We start from the raw sequence: 21,581 nt of genomic DNA, 5'->3' as shown, positions 1-21,581 counted from the left end.
CATTAAAATTTATATTCCATTTACGTAGAGGTAGTAGAGCTCTTTAAAATTGTTGCGTTAATTTTTTAAACTAATTAATATTGTATTTGATAACATTTTCTACGTATACTTTTAATTACATTAAATTGAAAGAACAATAGACTTTAGTAGAATATAATTATTTACGAAATATATATTCACAGTACGTACTCAGGAATATTTTACTATTATAAATTGCACTGTGAATTAATAATATTTACTAAATGTCACCTAAATAGAAACTGATGCTATTATTGGGTTATCGTGAAAGTTTCTATGGCGTTTAAAACTATTCGATCCGACAGAATATTACTTTTATAGTAACATATCACAATCATTCTTATTGTGATATATTATTCACGATTAATGCGATGTATTATTAAATTTTTAATTCTATTACTATTAGTATTAAAATTAAATCACTATACTAAAGATAGACTCAAGCTTAACATGAATTTAGAAAGATATTAAGGTAATGCCGTAACCATATTTAATTTGTAAAGGAGACTATTCGTTATTTATTGCAAGCATTTTGTTTAAGCGATATATAACGAACAGTTCGTTTCAAAATAGCATATTCTTCTCGATAATTACATAACGTACCGAGTAGTTTTTTCATTTTTTCCTACGAATTACATCAAACTAGTAACCACCTGAATAAATAATAAACTCAATGTACTTCGTTAAATAAAATCAATCAAGTATCGGTGCAATTTATTGCAATACGGTTAATTCATCACTAGGATTCCGAACTATGATTGAAATTTCAATTCAATAATGATTCCAACATTAACAGAAAGTACTTTCGAAAATTGGAAAATTCAATCCATTAATGTTATAGCCGTCTATGTTACCTTCGTACCGTTTTAACTGTAGATTTTAAGGGAGGAAAGACCTCCGCCAGTCACTTCTTGGATCTTGTATGCTCGGAGAAATGTCCAATGTCACCACTATTCGCAGACTTTCTTTGCGATACCTTGGAAATGCGACAAAATTAGCTTCTCCTTTGGGCGAACAGTTAATTAAGTTTTTTTATCTTTCTCTTCTCTTCTCCGGTAGGCCAGTAGTACCATTAACGTCGAGACCAGTAAAATTTCTTGCATTTAATTGCTTGACTGATATATCTGATACGCCCCGTAAGCGTGAACATCGATCAGAATACCAGTTACGGTATTAATACTCAATGTCTATTCAAATCGTGTTTGAAACTTTTATTTTTATAATTATAATTTTACAGTTATTCTACAATTTTAATACAGTTATTCTACAATTACAGAATAACAATTGGAAGATTCACATTTTTCGTACATTTTTGAACATTGCATTTTCATACACTTTTTAAGGATATTAATATTTAATGACAATTTGTTGTTTTACGAGGAATACCAATAATAAATGCGAGCAATGAAAAATAAACGATAAAGATAATAATATCTATATATATCTATCTATATATCTATTAGATATAGATATTCTTCGTATTGTTTTCGTTTCTGAATTTGTCGCGTTACACTGTTATAGTTGCGAATAATTATTTATCTGGCTTGTGTTCGATCGATTGACGAATATTGTCGATTCGTTCGGACTCGAGTTTGGTTTAGAACAGCTTATTTATTGTTTAACGACGGGCCCATATACCGAATTCTCTTTTCTTATCCGATGCCTATGTCATAAAAGAAGCATACCGTTCGAACTGTTGACGATTTTAGTTTGGTTCGAGCGTTGATGAATGTCACTTTGCCTTTTATACATTTTATAGACAAAGATAGAAGAAGCTTCGAATAAATGATAACTCTTAATAATTACAAATTGTAAATATTGTTTCAAATTATATAAATTATACAAACATTACACAGATTATATAGTTATATCGATTTAATTGCGTTATTTATAAATTATATTTTTAGATATATCCTTTAGATATTAATTTCCATGTAAGTACATATATTATATTAATTTGAATTATAACGAAAAGAATATGATTATTAATTGCTCGACTTATTTCCTTATGCATTCTATGTTTTATCTATATATTCCTATACGTATCTGTATATGTATAGGTTCGTTGCGCGAATACAATCGTTTCCAAGTTCATGTAATCTTTTATGCCATATAATGTCCAACACGTGTCGTAATCTTTTATTTGACACATTGCACGTGCGCAACCGTTGCTGGATAAATTGTATTATCTGAAAATCCTTTCAGAAATTGCTTCCGTTGATCTTGAGCACGTGCTTTCAAAATGCTCGCAAATCAGAACAAATTCATTGGTTGTAGGAAATAAACTCACAAGAACTGTTATACGTGTGAAGAGTAAGCCTCGTCAAAGTGCGCGCATTTTCTTTATTGTTCTCTTGCTACGCGTTCCTTTTAGTCTTCGATAATAATAAGAGATTTATTTTTCTACGAATTTTAAACATTCGCGTTGTAATCTCATCTTTTAATATTAATATCTATCATTTTCTATAATCTTGTTGTTCGTTTCCTATAAAGAAAGCAATTTATTCTTTATTCGATAAAATCTATATCGATGAACTTAAATTAATAAATTTATTAAAAACTTAATCCCAAAGAATGGTTCGCGTTAAACAGCTTTTTAACGGTAAAATTAAACTTTGACGAGTAGTCAGTATATTTAAAATAGAATATAATTATGTTTGAGAATAATTCTACGAACGAAGTGCTTGAAATAAATTATCTTGTAACAAAAATTCAAAGATAACTCGATCGGAAATAACGACGAGAAATTGGATTAATTGCATATAATGAATTTCCGGATGAACTGTATGAATTACAAACTTTCCTCGACAGGATAGGCAGACATCGCTCTTTTATCTGATCTTCTCTTAAAGAGATTTTCTTAACTCCCTTCTAAGCTTCTGTACACGCTGAGGAACAATCTTACTTTCACTCTCTTCAATCGAAACTACGAGTCACTTAGGGGTGAATGAAGGGTGGTTGACGCCTACGTATGTACATACATACATATACGTGTGTACGTTGGTTCATTCATGTATCTTCTCCCGTGTGAACTCCTACTCCTCTGTAATCATATAAGCACGTGCGACATGGATGGTGAGACACACGTACAGCGACTGTTCCATGGTACATGGGACACGCTTGCATCGACTAACTGTTATTATTGACACGAGAATAGATCAGGGGTGAATAGGTTGACAAACGGGGATGAACGTTGGTAGTCACGTGTCTGCAAGTGACGCGTATGCTCTTATCAATCGATTCCCTTGATTGCACTCTATTCTTTATATTACGTTTGATTTTCACAATGGTTTTCCTAATTTCAACGACGAACGACAAAGATAGCTAATAGCGTGATAGAACCGTCTTTGGATAGATAGATATTGTGTTTCGATTATTGTTAATTGAGTTTTGAATTTCATATTGAAATCTGTAAAGTGCGTGAATACAATTAGAGACGATACCTAAATGGAGCTTTCTTTCACCTCTTCGACGTTATAACAGGCGCTTCACTTTGGGTAGCTTGCATATCCTTGCACATATCATGCGCATTACGTATTTTTGCATATTTAAATTTCCAATAAAAGTATAAATATTCGCAGTCGAGAATTTTATATTAGGAGTATAATATCTTCGCGTAATAGCTATAGTATTAAAGTAACATTTACTTACGCTACTTACATAACACACAAGTACATTAGTATTAAAATAACACGAAGATTTCAAAATATCGTAAAATCTGTAATAATTTTTAATAGAGTTACTCGTCGATCTTAAGGTTGGATACATATTGATTTTCTAAATTACAAAAACGATAGATTTTTTCTTCGCAAATATGATTATAATTATAATTGACTCTACATATCATTTAGAATGCTTGATTTGAATTTACAATTGTTAAATATATTTAACTGCTTTCGAACTATTACATGGAGCACATTGATCGGAATTGTTTTGATCGCATATCAATGCAGATAGCAAAATAAACCAAAAGGGGATTGAAAGTCAGAGAGCCGATTGAATGTGAAATCAAGAGTTAGAATTGTCTAGAAACGTGTATATGTATGGATGTACGAGTATGCATATTCACATACGGACTACGACTAAATTCCATTTCATCGGAAACAACTATGTACATACGTGTTTGTAAAATATTGAAAATTCTTAAGTGAGAGTATAACGTTACAAATATTTGTACGTATACATATGTAAAACAAGCTTTTTATTTTTAAGATATATTTATTCTATAATTTTACATTTCTCGATATCGCAGCAGAGTATCGGTTTATCCTATGAAAACAGTCGATTACGTAAAATTTATTCCTGATAATTAAATTTAATAAGAAACGAAAATTAAATGGAATAACGTTAAATATAAATTTCTGATACTCTTACATCCGTGTAGTAAAGTTCCTATGACCTGCCAATGAACTTTTCTTCAATTTTCTTCATGATCTACTTACAAAGGGTTATTTATTCGATACAGTATTTTTCCTTTGGCCTACATCTTTTCGATATCGTAACGTAGCACAGAGGTTAGTTCTCGGACTTAATTTGTTTACGTTGTAAGAATATAAATAATGCCCCACATTAACCTTGAAAGTTGTCCTTTTTATCTATAATACCAAATCTCGTAAAGAAATAGATAAAATGTACGATAATCTGTAATATCCTTGACTGTATTAAAACACTCAACTATTATTATCCTGTTATTATCCCTTATACTTGTATCCTATTTCTAATAAACATTAAGAAACATATACATATATGTTATTTTTATAAAGTAACATTCTTTCGTTTATTAATACGATAATCTAATTAACACGTTCGCTTTAATAACGTTTATTAATACGATTCTATTCCTTCGTTTATTAAGACGATATAACGTAAAAAGGGAAATACCTATACTTGTCCTAGGTTATAGGAAATAGGTATTTAACATTTTATTTTTTTATGCAACAACATTCGCGCGAAAGTTATACAGGGTAGTGTTAGAAAGTTAATTGACTCGAAGAAAGAAAATGATTATTAAGACAAACGAATAAAATAACCAATATTCACGAATGACTATAGCTCGTGAATTATTAGAAAATGAATTATATAAAAAAAAAAAAAAAACATGTGAGATACGAGAAACAATGTTCTAGATATATTAAAGAAATGTTACGAACTATATCACCTAACATAAAGTAGGCTAAAATGACAAAGAACATCTCTAGAGAGGGTAAACGATAAAACCGCAAATATTTATTACTGATATAAGGGTAACTGAACCTCGCTATCTCAGCATAAAAATTCATCCACCTCTGAAACATCGAAACAAACTGCAAGTCCAATGCTGGAGTTGTAATCAAGTCTAGATGGTTCGTACTGATTGACAATTTTCCATGACCTCTTCACCCTCCAATACCCTTTTCTACCATCACCACTCCTCACACTATCCATCACTTCAATACCCCTCTTTTGAAATCGCGTTTCGTTTCTGTTGCATATAAAGCCGCGTTCGTACTGATTATTACGGATATACGAAAATTGTTATTCGGATTAACCAGAATTGTACAGCTTCGCTCGAATCGATGTTAATCGAATAAACGAAGCCCATACAGCAGTTAAGGGAATTACTTACGCTGAAAACGATGGAATATTTTAAAAGCCCGTTCGGTAAACGAAAGGCAATAAACAAATTGATCAGAAACAGGTTCTGCAAGCCCTTGAAATAAATATCGAAAGTAATTGAAAATAAACAAAGTTAATAGAGTTCAATTTATAGGCCAAAGAGTTTATACATATAAGAAAATGTATTCATTTTTTAATAGATTTCACTTTTAAAAATTACGTACATAATATTTACTTCGACAATTCTCTAGAATACCATTGTTGCGTTATATATCGTCTTCCGAATGTCATAAAAATGTTCACTCGTTAAAAAATATGGTGGTCCTATTTAAAGTAGAACAAAAGTTAGTTTCAACATAGCAAGCATCAGTCGGGAAGGATCGATGCAAAATTTTGTAATTAGAAGAATATCTACGAGATACCTAATATTGATTGCACTTGACTTCCTTTATAATGAATTTATCGAAAATGAAAATGTAAAGGCAGAACGATAGGGTCTGGAAGCGGCTTAATGGAGTCAAGTGCTGGACGAGAAAGAACGAATAAAAAAGAAAAAGACGCGCTATGTCATCTGAAAATTGGAATATTCGTTTGCTCGATGGCAACCCCGCTTACTACGTTCGTTTATATTCGTTTAGAGATTGGTGTACAATCGGACGTTTCATGTTCTGAAGAGAAGATTAAATATGACGAAATTAATTAACGGTGGCGTCCATTTTTATACGACATATCGAAAACAGGTAGTCTCTTGATTCGATACGAAACTAAATTAAATTAAAAGAAATTACAAGCGAGAGAGAAAGGGACAGAAGTTGGAATTTGTTTTTCTACAAATCCTTATAAGTATCTTAATTCCTTATCGTTCAAAAATTTTCGATATAAATTGTTGCGAAAGAACAGCATATTTATTTTACTTTTTATTAATCGCTTTTCATCCTACCATAATAGAAATATTTTATACACGTATTTCGTATTCGGAGCCATTGATAGAACTGCGAATCGACGAGTGTAAATACGACGTGTTTTTACAGCCCTTCGAAGTTTGCCACCTTAGACACAAGTGAGCTCTTGAGTAACAATAGCGTCAAACAATGGCCACTCGGATTAAGATGTAAATTAGTTCATAAGTCACAACATTATGCAATTGTCAGCCGCCACGAAATACCCATTGTTATGCCAATAAACTTCAAAGATTCGAGCATTAAATTACAAGTCGGAAAGGCTTTCCACTTTTATCGACATTTCTAGACGTTATGGTACGAGCTTAATTTCCTACAATAATCATGGGTGTATGCGAAGTTGTTATTGAATTACTTTCTTCATGAAGCAACCTTATTACTCTCATAAGCTTAATGGCCTAAATGAAAGAATGTCGTTTTATTATACGCCACGACATACTCTAAAGTTATGAAATATTCCAAACGTCTTGCTAAATAATTCGTAACTGTTTCGTTATGCGAGAAGAAACTGAGAAGCATTTTTTATTAACATATTTTCTCTAACTATATTATCAATTTGTCACAAAACTAAAAATATTAACGAAAAGAGTTATTTACATCCATAGACTAGTTATACAGCCAAAAGTTTCGTTTATTTTTAATTTGCTATTTAACCATGATACTGATACGATTATGTATCAGAAAGATTGTTTGAAAAATGTAGGTAAACATTAAAATATATCTGTATTTATGTTTTATAACTAGCATCATTTTCAAGGGCCATATCTATGTATAGTAGAACAGAATTATTATTAGGATCCATAAATGACACGTTTTTGCCGCATTAGCTCACTGCTCGCCTATTTACTAAATCCAATAAGTTAGAAAAAGAATCGGTAATGAGTTCTTTCCATTATGTTACTTTTACGTTTCAGTTTCGTAATAACGTATAACTTCTGATTCTTGTAATTCTGTTGCTGAAAGCTTCCGGAAAATAATTCCGCATTCATTAAGGAGATATTATTTTAACATGCATATACGCGACGCCAGCGATTTACCAGTTAATTCATGGAAATAAAGTGGGAACTTTAGCGTTCATTATTTTCCTTTCGGGTCAAGGTAGAAACGAGCGCAGAGCTCAGTGTTATTGCTTCTGTGTCCCTGGACCCATAACTATATCACCTTGAGCGTCGCTATCCGCAAACAATTAGCATAAAGATAATAACACCGTGGAAACGCTAACGACAAATATTTCCTTATAAAAAGAAGCAAAAATTCAAAAGGTTTTAAATAAAAATACGCTTAAATGTACCTACTTCTGAAAATTTGAATGAAAAGGCGGTGCACATTCATGTTGTTGAATAATATGTATGTACTATAAATAGTTGCATCGTTCAATCGATTCTATCTATGCTCCTAAGAATGCTTTGGAAAATTTACAACATGCAAGTCGAAAAGATGAAAATAATCCGACGAAATATTTGTATTCTTTAATCATTTTGCAAATGTTATCATTATCCGAAATACGATGTTATTCATCTTTATCGTCCCTATGATTGAAAAACTTCTTAACCTTCTATACAGTATATACAGCATACAACGAATCAGACTCTAATAATCTGGCCTTGTTTCCAAAAGGACCGTATTGTACCTTAAATTAATGAACATATTAATCCATATAGCGAACAACGAAGGTACTTGAACGGCGTGATAGGAAATCATTCATCGTAAAAAAATTACACGATGGATCGCGATTTGTCGAAGCAACTTATATTTATACTACCATATGTAGCTTCAGCAAATGTACATAAAATTTGTAAACAACATTTCTTACATTCTACAACATGTAAACAACATTTATTACAATTAATTGTGAATACAAAGAACATGTGGCAAAAGTTTTCGAGCGCTGTGCTTTAATAGTTCGTAATTTATAAGCATGAATGTATTTACTTAAAAAGGCCTGACTATGAACAAATAGTTTTCTCAATGCTTCTAACAATACCTACTCGAGAGCAAATGGAAACGAAAAGTTAACATCTGTAACCGGGAATGCCGAATGGGAAGAAATTGGAAACAAGTAAACTGGAATGAAAAATTATTATTAAATTACGTAAGGAAGGAAAATTGCATAGAGCAATCGTAGCTTTTCTATACAGAATTAAACGAATGATCCACTACATGATAAAAGTGTATAATACTGACAGAAATATTGCAAATAAATTACGATCCGAGCGTCGAAAGAAATTAGCTCGAAGAAGAGAAATTAGTTGTTCGTGAGGTAACGAAAAATTCCTTTTGTAATATTTACATCGAGATTGGCATCGATGATTGTTGCAAACTTTAACAAAGAAGTATTCGCAGAAGTTACGCCAAAGAATTTTATTGAAAAATAATATTGCCATCGGTTCGATAAAATAACGATAGAATAAAAAGTTTAAGCAATTTCTGATTTTATTTTATTAATATAGCCCCATTTTGTCAACGCTTGATAATCAAACATTAAGTCTTTTTTGTTAGCCGACTAAATGTATGTCACTGTAACACTGATACGTATTGAATTTTTTGCTGCGTTGATAGCAAAGGTCACGTGTCGATATCTTTGACACATAATAAGACAGTAACGTAGTTACTTGCATTTAATGTTTTTCATACATCTTCTACACGTGTGTAAAGTTTAACGTTCGGCTCGTGATTCTAGATATAATATACGTATATGTACATCGTATAATTTCGCATATTTTAATCGCCTCGTCTAATGCAAACATTTCATGCGTTTGTAATCTCTGCTCGAATCTATTGTAATAAATTTCGCCTTATTCATATACTGCATTATAAATGCTGAAGTTAATATTTTTATTGTTGAGTTTATTAGATTTTGTTTGTAGTTAACATTATTTTAACGTTCGCCGTTGGTGAAATAATTTTTGAATAAAAATGATAAAAATAAATTTGGCACGGCACTGCAGTACGCTAAATACAACATCGTACAATCATCGAATAGTTTCAGTTTGAACTGGCAACGTTTGCAAGCTCGTTCATTGATCGATTTTGGTGACTTTGGTTTTTTGTATACGTAATCCCAGTTTCCTTCGCTCAATCTCGTGCCATGCTGTCGTTGTATAGAGCAATTATAATATGTATGTATGCAGGTTTACGTATCAAATACACGTATTTCATGATTTCCATGCTATAAGAGCCATAACTACCAGTATAACATAATGAATACACATAATTAAAAGTATCGTAACTAACAGTCAACATTACTGTCATTTATCTTTAAAGTGCCATTTAAATATGAAACATAGAAAGCATAACTGTCGGTATAACAAGTATAATGTAGTAAACATATGTCACTGTTAATATTCTATTCTAACAATCAGTACTACTACCACTCTCTCGCTTCAAAGTTTCATTCTCAATAGAGATAAATGGAAATATAGCAATACAATTTACATGAAAATGTGGTATGTTTAGTACTTGTAGTTGTCACGGTGCACACTTATGCACGTCCAGAAAACCAACCGTCTTGTAGTTGCGACCATTGCAATAACGAAGTAAAAACTGATGTAAAGGAGGAAAATGAAAATGTATTATCGACGACGAAATTGTTATATAAAGAAGACAGCGATGGCGATGGCAATCGTACTATTTGCGCTCGAAGTCGCGATTTCAATGACCGTACATTCCCAAGCGTTTGTCATATGTTATGTTACAATCGATGTCTCGTATTGCGACTTTCTACTGTCACAGTAAATGACACGAAGAAATATGTCGTGATCGCATATAGAAACAGTAAGTAATAATAATGAATCACTCAGTACGTAATTTGATCAATGTGTTTTATCGATCCATAGATTACTACAAACTACGGGACGGTGAATGTTGAAGGGTTCCATGGAACTACGCTGTGACGTCATGACGTTAATTGGCAGTACCACGAGGTTAGTAAATTCTTCGCAATTTAGCAAGCATCGATATGTAAACAATTTTATACTTGAAATTACCATATGTATACTTTACACAAATAATAATAGATATATTTGAATGTGGATACGTAATAAATTAAAAGTAAAACGACCAGACATGTATTGCCTATGTTACGAGTGATTACCGGGAATGTAATATTATAACTCGAATAGCAATATTCTTTGATTATTGTACAATAAGTAACAAAAAAGTTATACGTATACGAGATTATAGCGAATAATATGTTTTGGGTAAATGATATTTTTAACTGGCAATGACCAAAATATTTTATCCTTTTCTTTAAATATTTTGATATATAGAAGTTACCTGTTACACTTAGTCATTTTTATCCATAATATATGAGTATACTGTTATACAAGATAGTGTTAACATATACGCATTATACACCCATAAATATATATTAGTATCGACAAACATTCTATGTGAGCTTAATTTTGTATAATACAGATTAAAAATTATTCTATGTTAATAAACAAATGGTACACGGTATTTTCACGTTTTACTAGTTCAACGATATTGCCTCATCTCATTTATATGCAGTAGTTTTTCCAAAGAAACAAAAATTAATGCGTGGATACACAGAGTGTTCCATTTCAATCTATTATTGCAAATATTTCGAAAAATATATTATACATATAATAACGCAAAACATCTTTTTCCCTTCGACATATTTTCTGAAATATTTATATATTATATCTTTATATATACTCTAACAGAATATATTTATTACATTCAATGCATTATACATTATTTAAAATATATAGATTATATGTTACATATTTCTCGGAAAGAAACACAGCTTGTCTCAAAGGGTAGAACATAGTTCCTGAATCGGTCGCTATGGTGCGTTTTGAACGACCCTCTATTCTCGCTTATGAAAACAAGCTGTAGCTATAGTAAATACCATGGAACGCAGTGAGAAAGCATACTTACCTGGCGTAGAGATTACCATGATCAAGAAGGTGGTTTCTCCAGGGTGAGGCTCTTCCATTGCACTACGGTCGAGCTGACCTCTGCGAATACCCCTAATGTGGGTATCTCGGACGTACAATTTTTGATAGTCGGGACTGCGTTCGCGCTATCCCGGATAATTAATTTTCAAAATTAATAAAGTTAGGTTTTTATGCAATTCCTTGCAATAATTCGTTGCAAGTAAGATTTACGGAAAGTAAGTGAATCGCTCTCGGTGCTGCACAATTTTAGTAAGTATGTAGTTGAAAGTTGAATTGGAAGAGAGAGGCAGGCTACTATGAAAGTAGTGCATTCTAACTGTATAATAAGTATTACTGTATACTGTAATAAACAGTAGTCGAATTTCTATCGTGTACGCAAAATATACTCTTATCTTTAAATTTGCAGTTAATTCGTAGATAACTTTTAGGGAAATATTTACAAAATTAATTTAATAGTAAAATTAAATGAAGTACAATACGTTAACAACTAATGGATTAAAATATAATTCAGAAAGCTCAAAAGTACCAATATTAGCAATGTATAAAAACATGCTATATCACACATACACACCATTAAATTCTTTTTAATTATTAAATATATATTTTCTTTAAATCTTCAGCATGCTTTATTTACCGTTTTCTTTCAGTCAAGTAGCATTATCATTATTTTTTTTTTTTTTGGCACATATGTAGGTCCTACAATGTCATGAGATTTAAAATTACAGCCTACGAACTAATTTGTTAATATATATGTAGAAATTTGTAATTTATATTAAATATAGAAATTTAAAGATGTACAATCTAAAACAAAATCGAAATCTACAAACACATTTTGAGAATGTACGTAAAAATTGAGAATTATTATGTATAGATGGTCCTATACATGGTTCCAAGTCGGATCAGCCTCCTAGTTCCAAAAATCGCCGTTATGCAGTGCTAGCTACGCGTACGGTTTCTCGCAGTTACGTTCGGACTCTATGGGCATAAGTAACTCGAAAAACGGGACGAAAGCATACTTACCTGGCGTAGAGGTTACCGTGATCAAGAAGGCGGTTCCTCCAGGGTGAGGCTCTTCCATTGCACTACGGTTGAGCTGACCTCTGCGAATACCCCTAATGTGGGTATCTCGGACGTACAATTTTTGGTAGTCGGGACTGCGTTCGCGCTATCCCGGATAATATTATTGGCAAAAATATTCTTTTTTTTACAGTTGCAAAGATTTTGTACATTGTTGAGCAAAGTAATTTTCATTTGCTCTTCTCTATCGAAGAATTATTTATTAAGGGTATATTCTGCATTGCGCTACTAAATTCGCTACTAGAATGTAGAAGTTCAAATTAAAGTTTGTAACCAACTTCAGAGAACAATGTTTACCTCTTTACCAATAATGACAAATTTTGAGAAGTGACGAATAATAGTTATAATCTTTATTACGCAATTATTCAGCAGTAGAATTTTATTGTCCGTTCATTCATATTTATTGTATAAAATAGGTTTAATTCTTTTTTTTTGTAAAGTAGCATGAATGTTTATTAGTTGTTACTACTTACTCTGTTAGTAATTGTTTCTTTAGTGCTTAACAATAAAAATAAAAAAAAAATAAAAAAAAGGAAAAAATAAAAATCTGTCGTTGCTACTACAGCGAATTCTACTTATAATTGTGCGCCCGTATTACAGGTGTATATTGGATTAATTCTGAACGAAACATATTCAAACTCTGTTTTCTTGAAAGTCAAGCATCCTTAAACGGAAAAACTTTATTCCATATCCTTTACTTATTCTCGCGCCTGGAATAACCACCTGCTGATTGTTTACTCATATCCGGCCGATGATTAGTCAAGTTTAAATACTCGATAAATTTTCAAGCTCTATTTTCTTGAAAACTATGACTGGGACAAACAAAGGTATTCTATATTATCCTCTTACCTTTTTCTTATAAGGAATTGCCTCGTGTTTGCCGATATCCTTGTGCCTGTATCGTGAATTATGTAGCTTTAAGCAACTCGATGAAGCATATAAAATCATTTTCTATTTTACGATGGTTCAGTATTACATCTTTAACTGTAGATCCAAAGTTAACGATAAACGTCATTTGATGGCGATGAAAATAAAAATTCTTATTTTTCGGGTTGACTTGGAATTGACTTTGAACGAGTGGTTTGTCGCTGATAACCATCGGTAAGCTGGTGTTGCTTTGAAACGACACAAACAAAACGGTTTTTTCTGACTGTAAAGATGGTTATTATGAGAAACGAAGTTATTCCAGGATTAAAATTGTTACGTTGCACTACCATGTTTGGCTTGAGCTGATTTATCATTAAAAGTCACATTTTAAATAAGCAATTTACATACATAAGATACGTAAGATCTTACAATATACATATTACTATAATTTTTATTATTATTTATTATAAGTAGTATTGTTCTGAAAATCGGTTAGTAATGACCTTAATGATCTACGACCATACTGGATGTAGCTCTTTTGTTTATATGCATTTTTCGTTATACAATTGTTTATGACTGTTTTTCGTACTTTCTTGTGTGATTTTACAAGTCCATTATAATTTGTGACGAGCTTATAAGTGAATGTTTTAATTTTCCTTTCCTTATTGAAGTAGTTGCTTTCCATTCCTTCTTACGAACATGTATTTAATTCCTTTTGTTTCCGAGAAGCTGCTTTTTGTACTGTATTCTTATAATTCTTTGTTTTACGATTCTGTTAGAACTAGGATATTTGCTTTACATACGTAAGTAACTTGCACGATGTATAATATTTATACGTCGTATACCGTTGTAAGCAGGGTCTAATAACAAAACTATGAAATTGAAAGAAGAAATAATTAAGAACGTTCAATCGATTCAAACAACGAAGATTCTCCCTGCAAAAAATTGTATTTATTATTTCACAAAATTGTACATCGTGTGTTTGTTATTTATTAAAAATAAAAGTAAAAATTTAAAAGAGTTTTTAAGCATAAGTCCGTGTGAATATCACAAATAATGGCTTCGTAACTCTATGTTCGTAGTTCTAAAAAGTATAAACAGTAGGATCTGTGTTTGAAATCGAATGTTTCAGTTATATGTTCTTAGCTTTTTATATTTCGTGTCTCGTAATCATTATCTCATTCGAACTACTTATCAGTCTAATAATGTTCTATAATTACAATGCCAATATACAAAGTGATTAAATAGTACCTTCGTGTCTCGTTTTCGTACACAACATCTGAACACGTGCATATGCCTAATAATGATTCCACATTCAAATGAACATTCCGAATGTTAATTCACGTATTTGTGCCAACAATAATAGTGAGCCAAATTATAGACAGTAGAGTACAACTTCCAAGAAATTCATACTCCATAGTTTGTAATGCGACATGCAGTCGAAGGAAATTAGTCGAAATAATTTTAAAAGTTTTCGGCTACTTCGATTTAAAAAAAGAGGAATATATTATATTTTATTTATGAAGTAAGCATGCCGCATATTTTTAACGAAGCTGCGTTAATTTTATCGAAATTCATTTTTTCGTTTACATTACACACAAAAGTCAAATGTTTTACAAGTATACAAATTATTCAAAAATGTTTCGTTCGAACATTTAATTTTATAAATAAATGCCAATATTTTCATTTTCAAATAAATTCCGTATATGTATAGTAAAAGTATCGTAACAATTTATAACAAATCTATTAACATATATTACACAAAGAAAGTTAATTAAATCTAATCTTCAAAGTAAAGTTGAATTTTGCTTGATACTTGTCATCGATAATTGTTTCTTCGGATTATGTTAAAGATTACATTAGATAGTTGCTTGAGTCGTAAGATCGAATTACACGTTAGTTCCAAATATCACCGTTACGTAGTGCTAGCTATGAACATAATTTCTCGCAGTTGTAGTTGCACCCTATGGGTTTAAGTAACTGGAAGAACCGGAAGAAAGCATACTTACCTGGCGTAGAGGCTACCGTGATCAAGAAGGCGGTTCCTCCAGGGTGAGGCTCTTCCATTGCACTACGGTTGAGCTGACCTCTGCGAATACCCCTAATGTGGGTATCTCGGACGTACAATTTTTGATAGTCGGGACTGCGTTCGCGCTATCCCGGATAATTAAGTTTTAAAGGTGAATTTTATTTTAGCAAGCTTCGTTGAACTTTGTTGTTTACGCAGCATGAGTATTCTTCGTAAAATATATTGCGGCGTGTATGTGAATCTCAGAAATAACGTATCGTACGAATTGGTGTTAAAGTTTACGTCGACTACGCATCCTCGTAAAAAAACCATTCAACTTTTATCCAAAACCTCTTTCGTTAAAATCATTATTTACGCAATAATGGAAAAGTGACTTCGGTTACGCGTCCCATTCTTTACATTATGATTAACAAAATGACAATCATTTTTTATGATTTCTGAATTATTAGATATTATAGCTTCGACATAACATAGAACCAAAATTTGGAAATTCCTTTCCGAGCACAGATTTTTAATTACAAAACTTTTTTCACACTGAAAGTTTAAAGATAGCGATTTTTCTAACAAGATCGTTCAATCCCAATGTAATTACAATATCCGAGAAACCCCAAAGATATAATAATAAATCAACAGAATTAAGGATATGTACATAGAGGTAGAATTTCGTAAGTTCCAACTTGCTTATAAGGAAGGATTGGATTAATATGATCGGTCGTATAACAATTATCTAATCATCCACTTGTGATTATACTGCGATGTAACCTGTAACAAGTATTTAGACTTCTCATTAGGAAGATAATTAGAAGGGGGTACGAAATGTAAGATCACAGTGTAAAGCACAGGTGGCAGTCTCTAGTTAAACGATATGGGAAGCACATGGCCCGTTTAAGCATCCGTGTGAGGGGCTGTCGGACGTTTCCGTATGTCGGCCGCTCGAAACGTGTTGGAAGTTAACAGGCCAGCTGGTCTGGTTTAGTGGTGGTTGATGCAGGTACGGTTTGGATAGCAGTACGAAGGAAAGGAATTAAACAGACGCGGAGTCCTCGCAAATTGAGTTGAACGGGCCCGGAATTTAAACATTCAAATTAGCCTATTTAGCAAGTCAAAGGGGCTAATGCGTGCTCGTTGATTTTGCATGCTCTCAGATTCTAATATTCAATCGATATTGCTGCATCTTTTCTTCGTTTTCCACTTTTATCTTTGCCCTCGTACTGTGTAATTTCGGCGCAGAATTATCGTTTCGCTCGTGTTTGCGACCCGTTTCCTTTCCGATCATATACCAAGATAAATGTAATATTATTTTCACCGAACAGATTTCCCGAACGTCGGATGTTCGTTTAGTTCGAATTAGAATTTCTATCGAAATTTGAATTGTATTTGAATCGAATTTTGGATCGAAATTTTTCGGATTATTTTAGATTTTATCTGTATTTTACCTATAGTTTTCGTCGTTTATGTATTATTTCCACTAAAAAAATGTTATCGCTATCACCTTTGCATTTAGTTTTACTTATTGCTAGAGATATAAAATTGTATTTGCTTAATTCTTCAAATATAGCTCTGGCGAATAGACGGCGAAACGAAAACTTTATTAAACCCGGCTGTTGGTAATCAGCGATATTAAAATTTTAATCAACTCGGCTTGAGCTTTTGTATTTATTTAAAAAAAACGAAATATTGTCCTGTATTGTCTGTTTTATGATTACGAATAATTAATACGAGTAATTATAGTTGAGTTTATGCTATATTCTTTCCTACGAACTAAATATCTCCATTTATATGGCAGGTTTGCTCATTGACACGTGTCGTATTTATCATTTTGTTATTTTGCTTGCGATCGCACGGAATGATATAAAGATATAAAATTCATTTTTAAATAGCGCAATACAGTTATGTTATTTGTATAATTGTACGTTGTTTTATGCATACGTAAATAATTATTCCAATTAAATGGCTGCTTTTTTACGCCTTTCTTCTGCTGATTTCGAGGTGGAGGGTTATTAGTCGATTAAGATGACAAATAAAATTGCGCCGAGGAGACCGCGGCTTGATAACGCGTGGCAAAATGCAAGGCTATTAAACTTTAGTATTTGTAGAATTCAGGAAGGGGTAGACCGCCCCAGCACGAGCGGAGCATCTCGATGCGATACGCTATGAACCGTTCGAAAGAAATGGTGCTATTAGCGGAATAAAGCATTTTCTTTAAAAGTTTCTTTCTATGGAATCGTAATAACGGTGTAAGAAAAATTTCGTCGATTCAACGAATACGCCCATCGAGTTGCTTTGTTACTGCTCCGTAGAAAACAATCGTAATATAAACGACCAGACAATTTGATGCTCGTCGAGTTTTAACAACTCGATCGAATCGTTCGAATTACGATCATTTTAGGAATTACCGAACACGTGGAAAATGTATTTTTGCGTGATTTTAATCTTTGTTATCGAAAGGATACGAAGAAGGTCTAATACTTCAATACGCTTTTGCCTCTAAAAGAGATCAATTTAACGTAAAAAAGTACTATTTTTTATCGCAACACCTAAGATATAAATTATAATCGATGTTCTTTAAACGTTCCATTGTCTACGATTCGCTATCTTTATACGATAAATTATCTACAAATATTAACTACGATATTGTCTATGACGACTTATTATGCCGCGTCATTAATATCAATTAAAGAGGAACCAATTAAGTGGGAAGGACGATTGAACGCATCGATCGAAATGATCGTTTGTATCTAATAATATTTGCACCGAATTAATACTGGTTTGATTATACGTTTTATGTATCTGCATGGCTATGTCAGCATGACTATACATAGCCATACAGTGTACTTATAAATATGTAAATAACTTCAAAGGGGATGTCACCGGTAGCTTCGTACGAAGCCAATAAAACTATGTAGAGCAGGATCCAATAAAATCCGTACTTCTGAAACACACGTATGTCTGCTCTAGCTGGTTTCAAGTAGTAGTTACAAAATTTCCATAGTTGATCGGTGCCTTTGAGAAATCAAGAAATAAAGACGTCAGGCAGCAGTTTGAACGAAAGAAAAGGGAACCGGTGAAACGTATCACGGTATATACGTTACTTGTATATTTACATACATGTCTGGTGCGCTTCCTCGTCTTTCATACGAGTGTAAACAGTAACTTATTTCGCCACTTGGATAGCTTATTCCGTCTATTCGATCTCTCGTTAATGCTATTTTTATCCGAGGCACGGCAGATGTTAATATTTAACGTCATAGTTACATAGACAATAAATATTTCGCTCGCGAAAGTATCGAACAGGTAGACAAATTTTAGACGTATAGGTAGATACATCGTATATGCTTCGTACGTTTTGTACAGTCGCGTATAATAGTACAACGGAAAAAGCGAGCGGAAACAAAAGAAGAACGTTTCTTCGCCCGAAACTAAATAAAACCGTATAAAATCGATAAAATCGTCTCGAGTTTGAAAATTTCTCAAGTAAAAATAGTCGACTTTCTCGATACTTGCGTGATCTCTGCGACGTAGTGGCGTAGACACGCTTGTACTTATTTGAACGGGCGTCGTTACAATGAAATTTCAAAAGCTTTTGTATAACGCTCTCGTGAGTCATCGTAGATACAAATATGTATGTAACTTTAATCGAAAGTAACGGAAAAGTGCAAATATATGTATCTACTATTTTCATACGTAGCTTGTATACGGAGATTCCTGCGAGGAAGAAGAAATAAGACTCAACAAGAAAGATTACCAAAAGTTACTTTCATTTTTATTATAATATTTTTTAAATAGTATTTTATTAAATTTTTGCGCGTGTTTGGATCCATTTATCGCGCAACAGACTGTTTTCACCTTCTTTTGCTAGGTTGATGAGCCAATATTTTCTCCAGAATTATCTTCTATGTACGTATCATTGAAAGCGGCATCCATGGGCTCTACATTCTTTTTTTAGTAGTGGAATACTATTATATATATGATTCGATTTGTAGTGATTTTTGAATTTTATTTATCGTTTATTATTCTATTCAAATTACTCGGTAATCAACTAGTTACTGGTATTTGAGGTGTAAAAGTATTTTTAAATTAAAATTTTATGTTTACAAGGAAAATAAAGGGAACGATAACTTAAATAATTATAGGCGATATAAATTAATAATAAAATTCCAGATTCTTTTCTTTTCATTCCATACACTTATAGTCTTAAGGTATTGGTTAGTGCTATTATAAAGCAAACCTTTGAAATATCTTCGATTCATAAATGGAATGTGTGGCTCGTGGTCTATCGTATCGCATTTCTTCGATAATTTCCTGAGACGAATAATGCAAGGTAATGGAAATAAATTCGATATCATTCGTTCACTCATAGATTTTTTATGCGCGTAGATGGTGTAATAAATCATTTCAAATAATCTTTACGTAGCTACTTCTCTTCAGTCCCTTGTGCAAAATGTTAAAAAATAAAATCATGTTTAAATCGTGTTTTTTTCAGTAACGTGTAATTGTAGCGAAATAATATAATTTAAATATAGAAAAAGAGGAGAGACATATTTTTTGAAACGTATCGATAGAAGAAATGCAAGAGAAAATAATACAAGATAAAAAATTGTCATTAATATCGATAAAACGTCGTCTCAAGATATCAAATTTTGTTTCACTTATCGTAAGCGTTACTCGTTACTAGCGTGTTTTCTTTTACTTAAATGTAAAATTACAAAGTGAAGTACGAACGTTATTAAATATTTATACTTTATTCTCTTTTATAAACTCGAAATGTCATTCTTAACGTTCTGTATAACGTTATTCGTATCATCTTCTCCCATGGGAACGCATTTAGTTTCTATATTTAAAAAGCAAATGCGGTTATAACGAAAATTAACCGTAAGTTCTATTAACGGAGGTTCCATTCGTCGGTATATTCATATTCGTGATTAAAGCATCGGCGTGTTCTTCAAAGCGAGCCCTCTATTATCGGATGGTCTAACTTACGATAACGACTATTCAGCCAAAACAAAACTCATACACGACCGTATTACTACCGTAGCAATTACTTTTCTACCGCTTTAAACGCGGTGCGACTAATCAGAATTTGTCAAATAATATTCCGGCGCGCGGCATCGCCACGGATTCATAACGAGTAACGCGAAAATATAGGAAGGGAAAACAGTGACCTGTTTTTCGGTCGATCGAGACTCGAATAATATTACTCGTGCAGGCACGATCGTCGGAGAGCGTTGGAGGAACTGGGTAAAATGTAGCCGTTTCCAGTCGTGTCGGTGGGAGTTACGAAATTGTAATTCCGTAGCTTTCAAGTGGTCGTTCTGCGGCGATCGTTATCGATTCGATTATTCGACGGCTGTTTTCACCGTGTTATCGGCACGAGGCAGGGCGCGAAACTCGGGGATGAAACGCGAAAAACAAGTTAGGTGGCTGGTAGCTCACGGAAGGGGACATCTCTTCTCCGCACGCCGCCGCCGTTTCTCCAAAGGATTTTGAGTAAACAGGACCAACCAAACTAAACTCGCCTGCCGTTACTCGTTCTTACTCTCGCCGTTTACATATCGTATTTTCCCCATGCTCCCCCTTTAAAGAGGCGAGCTATCGTCTGTCTGACTCGTCTGTCGACTAACTAACAGCGCATAGTAGTTCTGGCAGAATCGTTTCCGACCGATGCCGAATGATCGCTCAACCGTTTTTACTTCTCATTGTTCCGATAACACCACCGTCTCCGTCATCGTCGCCTAACCCTCCTCCTATTACGGTAGGATTGCTGCAAACGAATGACTCGAACGTACGACTTCGTCGCGCGCTACATTTTTATTATCAACGATGTGTATATTGTACGTGTGAGTATTTTATACATATATATAGGACAAATTTGTTATACTTCCGATAGTTAGAAAAACGATTATACTCGTACAATGTATACCTTGAAACAAATACGCTGTGTAAAATTGCACGCGCAAAGTTGTTATTTAACGCGCTGCGATTTCCTTTAACGCGATCAAATGAAATTTCTGCAAATCAAGAGTATCGAGTTTCAAAGTCTTTTCGATTTCTTTTGAATGGAAATTCTTTGAGATTGCTTTAATTTCCGTTCTTATACAAGTAGCGCGGTATGCA

The 21,581-nt window shown here is 32.9% G+C and overlaps 1 protein-coding gene and 3 non-coding genes across 4 annotated transcripts; all 4 read left to right on the top strand.

The window, feature by feature from the left end:
* The first annotated feature begins 9,538 nt into the window (after positions 1-9,538).
* Positions 9,539-11,030, top strand: LOC117242865. Its single transcript, XM_033509864.1, has 3 exons — positions 9,539-9,691; positions 10,029-10,346; positions 10,409-11,030. The coding sequence occupies exons 1-3, from the start codon at positions 9,661-9,663 to the stop codon at positions 10,438-10,440; spliced, it is 381 nt and encodes a 126-aa protein (XP_033365755.1). The 5' UTR covers positions 9,539-9,660; the 3' UTR covers positions 10,441-11,030.
* A 436-nt stretch (positions 11,031-11,466) lies between these two features.
* On the top strand, positions 11,467-11,628 carry LOC117242899. The gene has a single exon (XR_004495346.1). It is a non-coding gene; the product is annotated as a U1 spliceosomal RNA (small nuclear RNA).
* An 878-nt stretch (positions 11,629-12,506) lies between these two features.
* On the top strand, positions 12,507-12,668 carry LOC117242897. Its single transcript, XR_004495344.1, has one exon. It is a non-coding gene; the product is annotated as a U1 spliceosomal RNA (small nuclear RNA).
* Positions 12,669-15,439: 2,771 nt separating this feature from the next.
* Positions 15,440-15,601, top strand: LOC117242898. Its single transcript, XR_004495345.1, has one exon. It is a non-coding gene; the product is annotated as a U1 spliceosomal RNA (small nuclear RNA).
* Positions 15,602-21,581: the final 5,980 nt, after the last annotated feature.

Source organism: Bombus vosnesenskii, unplaced genomic scaffold, assembly GCF_011952255.1.
Source record: "Bombus vosnesenskii isolate JDL3184/JDL3185 unplaced genomic scaffold, Bvos_JDL3184-5_v1.1 scf7180000016279, whole genome shotgun sequence".
Lineage (NCBI taxonomy): Eukaryota > Metazoa > Arthropoda > Insecta > Hymenoptera > Apidae > Bombus > Bombus vosnesenskii.
Note: the sequence above shows the minus strand (reverse complement) of the source record. Positions and strands in the feature narration are given on the sequence as shown.

Bases quoted from the DNA above. Each gene is read 5' to 3' on its own strand.
- LOC117242865 (XM_033509864.1), top strand. From the start codon at position 9,661: ATGCTGTCGTTGTATAGAGCAATTATAATAT. The intron at 9,692-10,028 runs GTATGTATGCAG...TGGTATGTTTAG, and splicing joins GTATAGAGCAATTATAATAT to TACTTGTAGTTGTCACGGTG. The intron at 10,347-10,408 runs GTAAGTAATAAT...ATCGATCCATAG, and splicing joins CGTGATCGCATATAGAAACA to ATTACTACAAACTACGGGAC.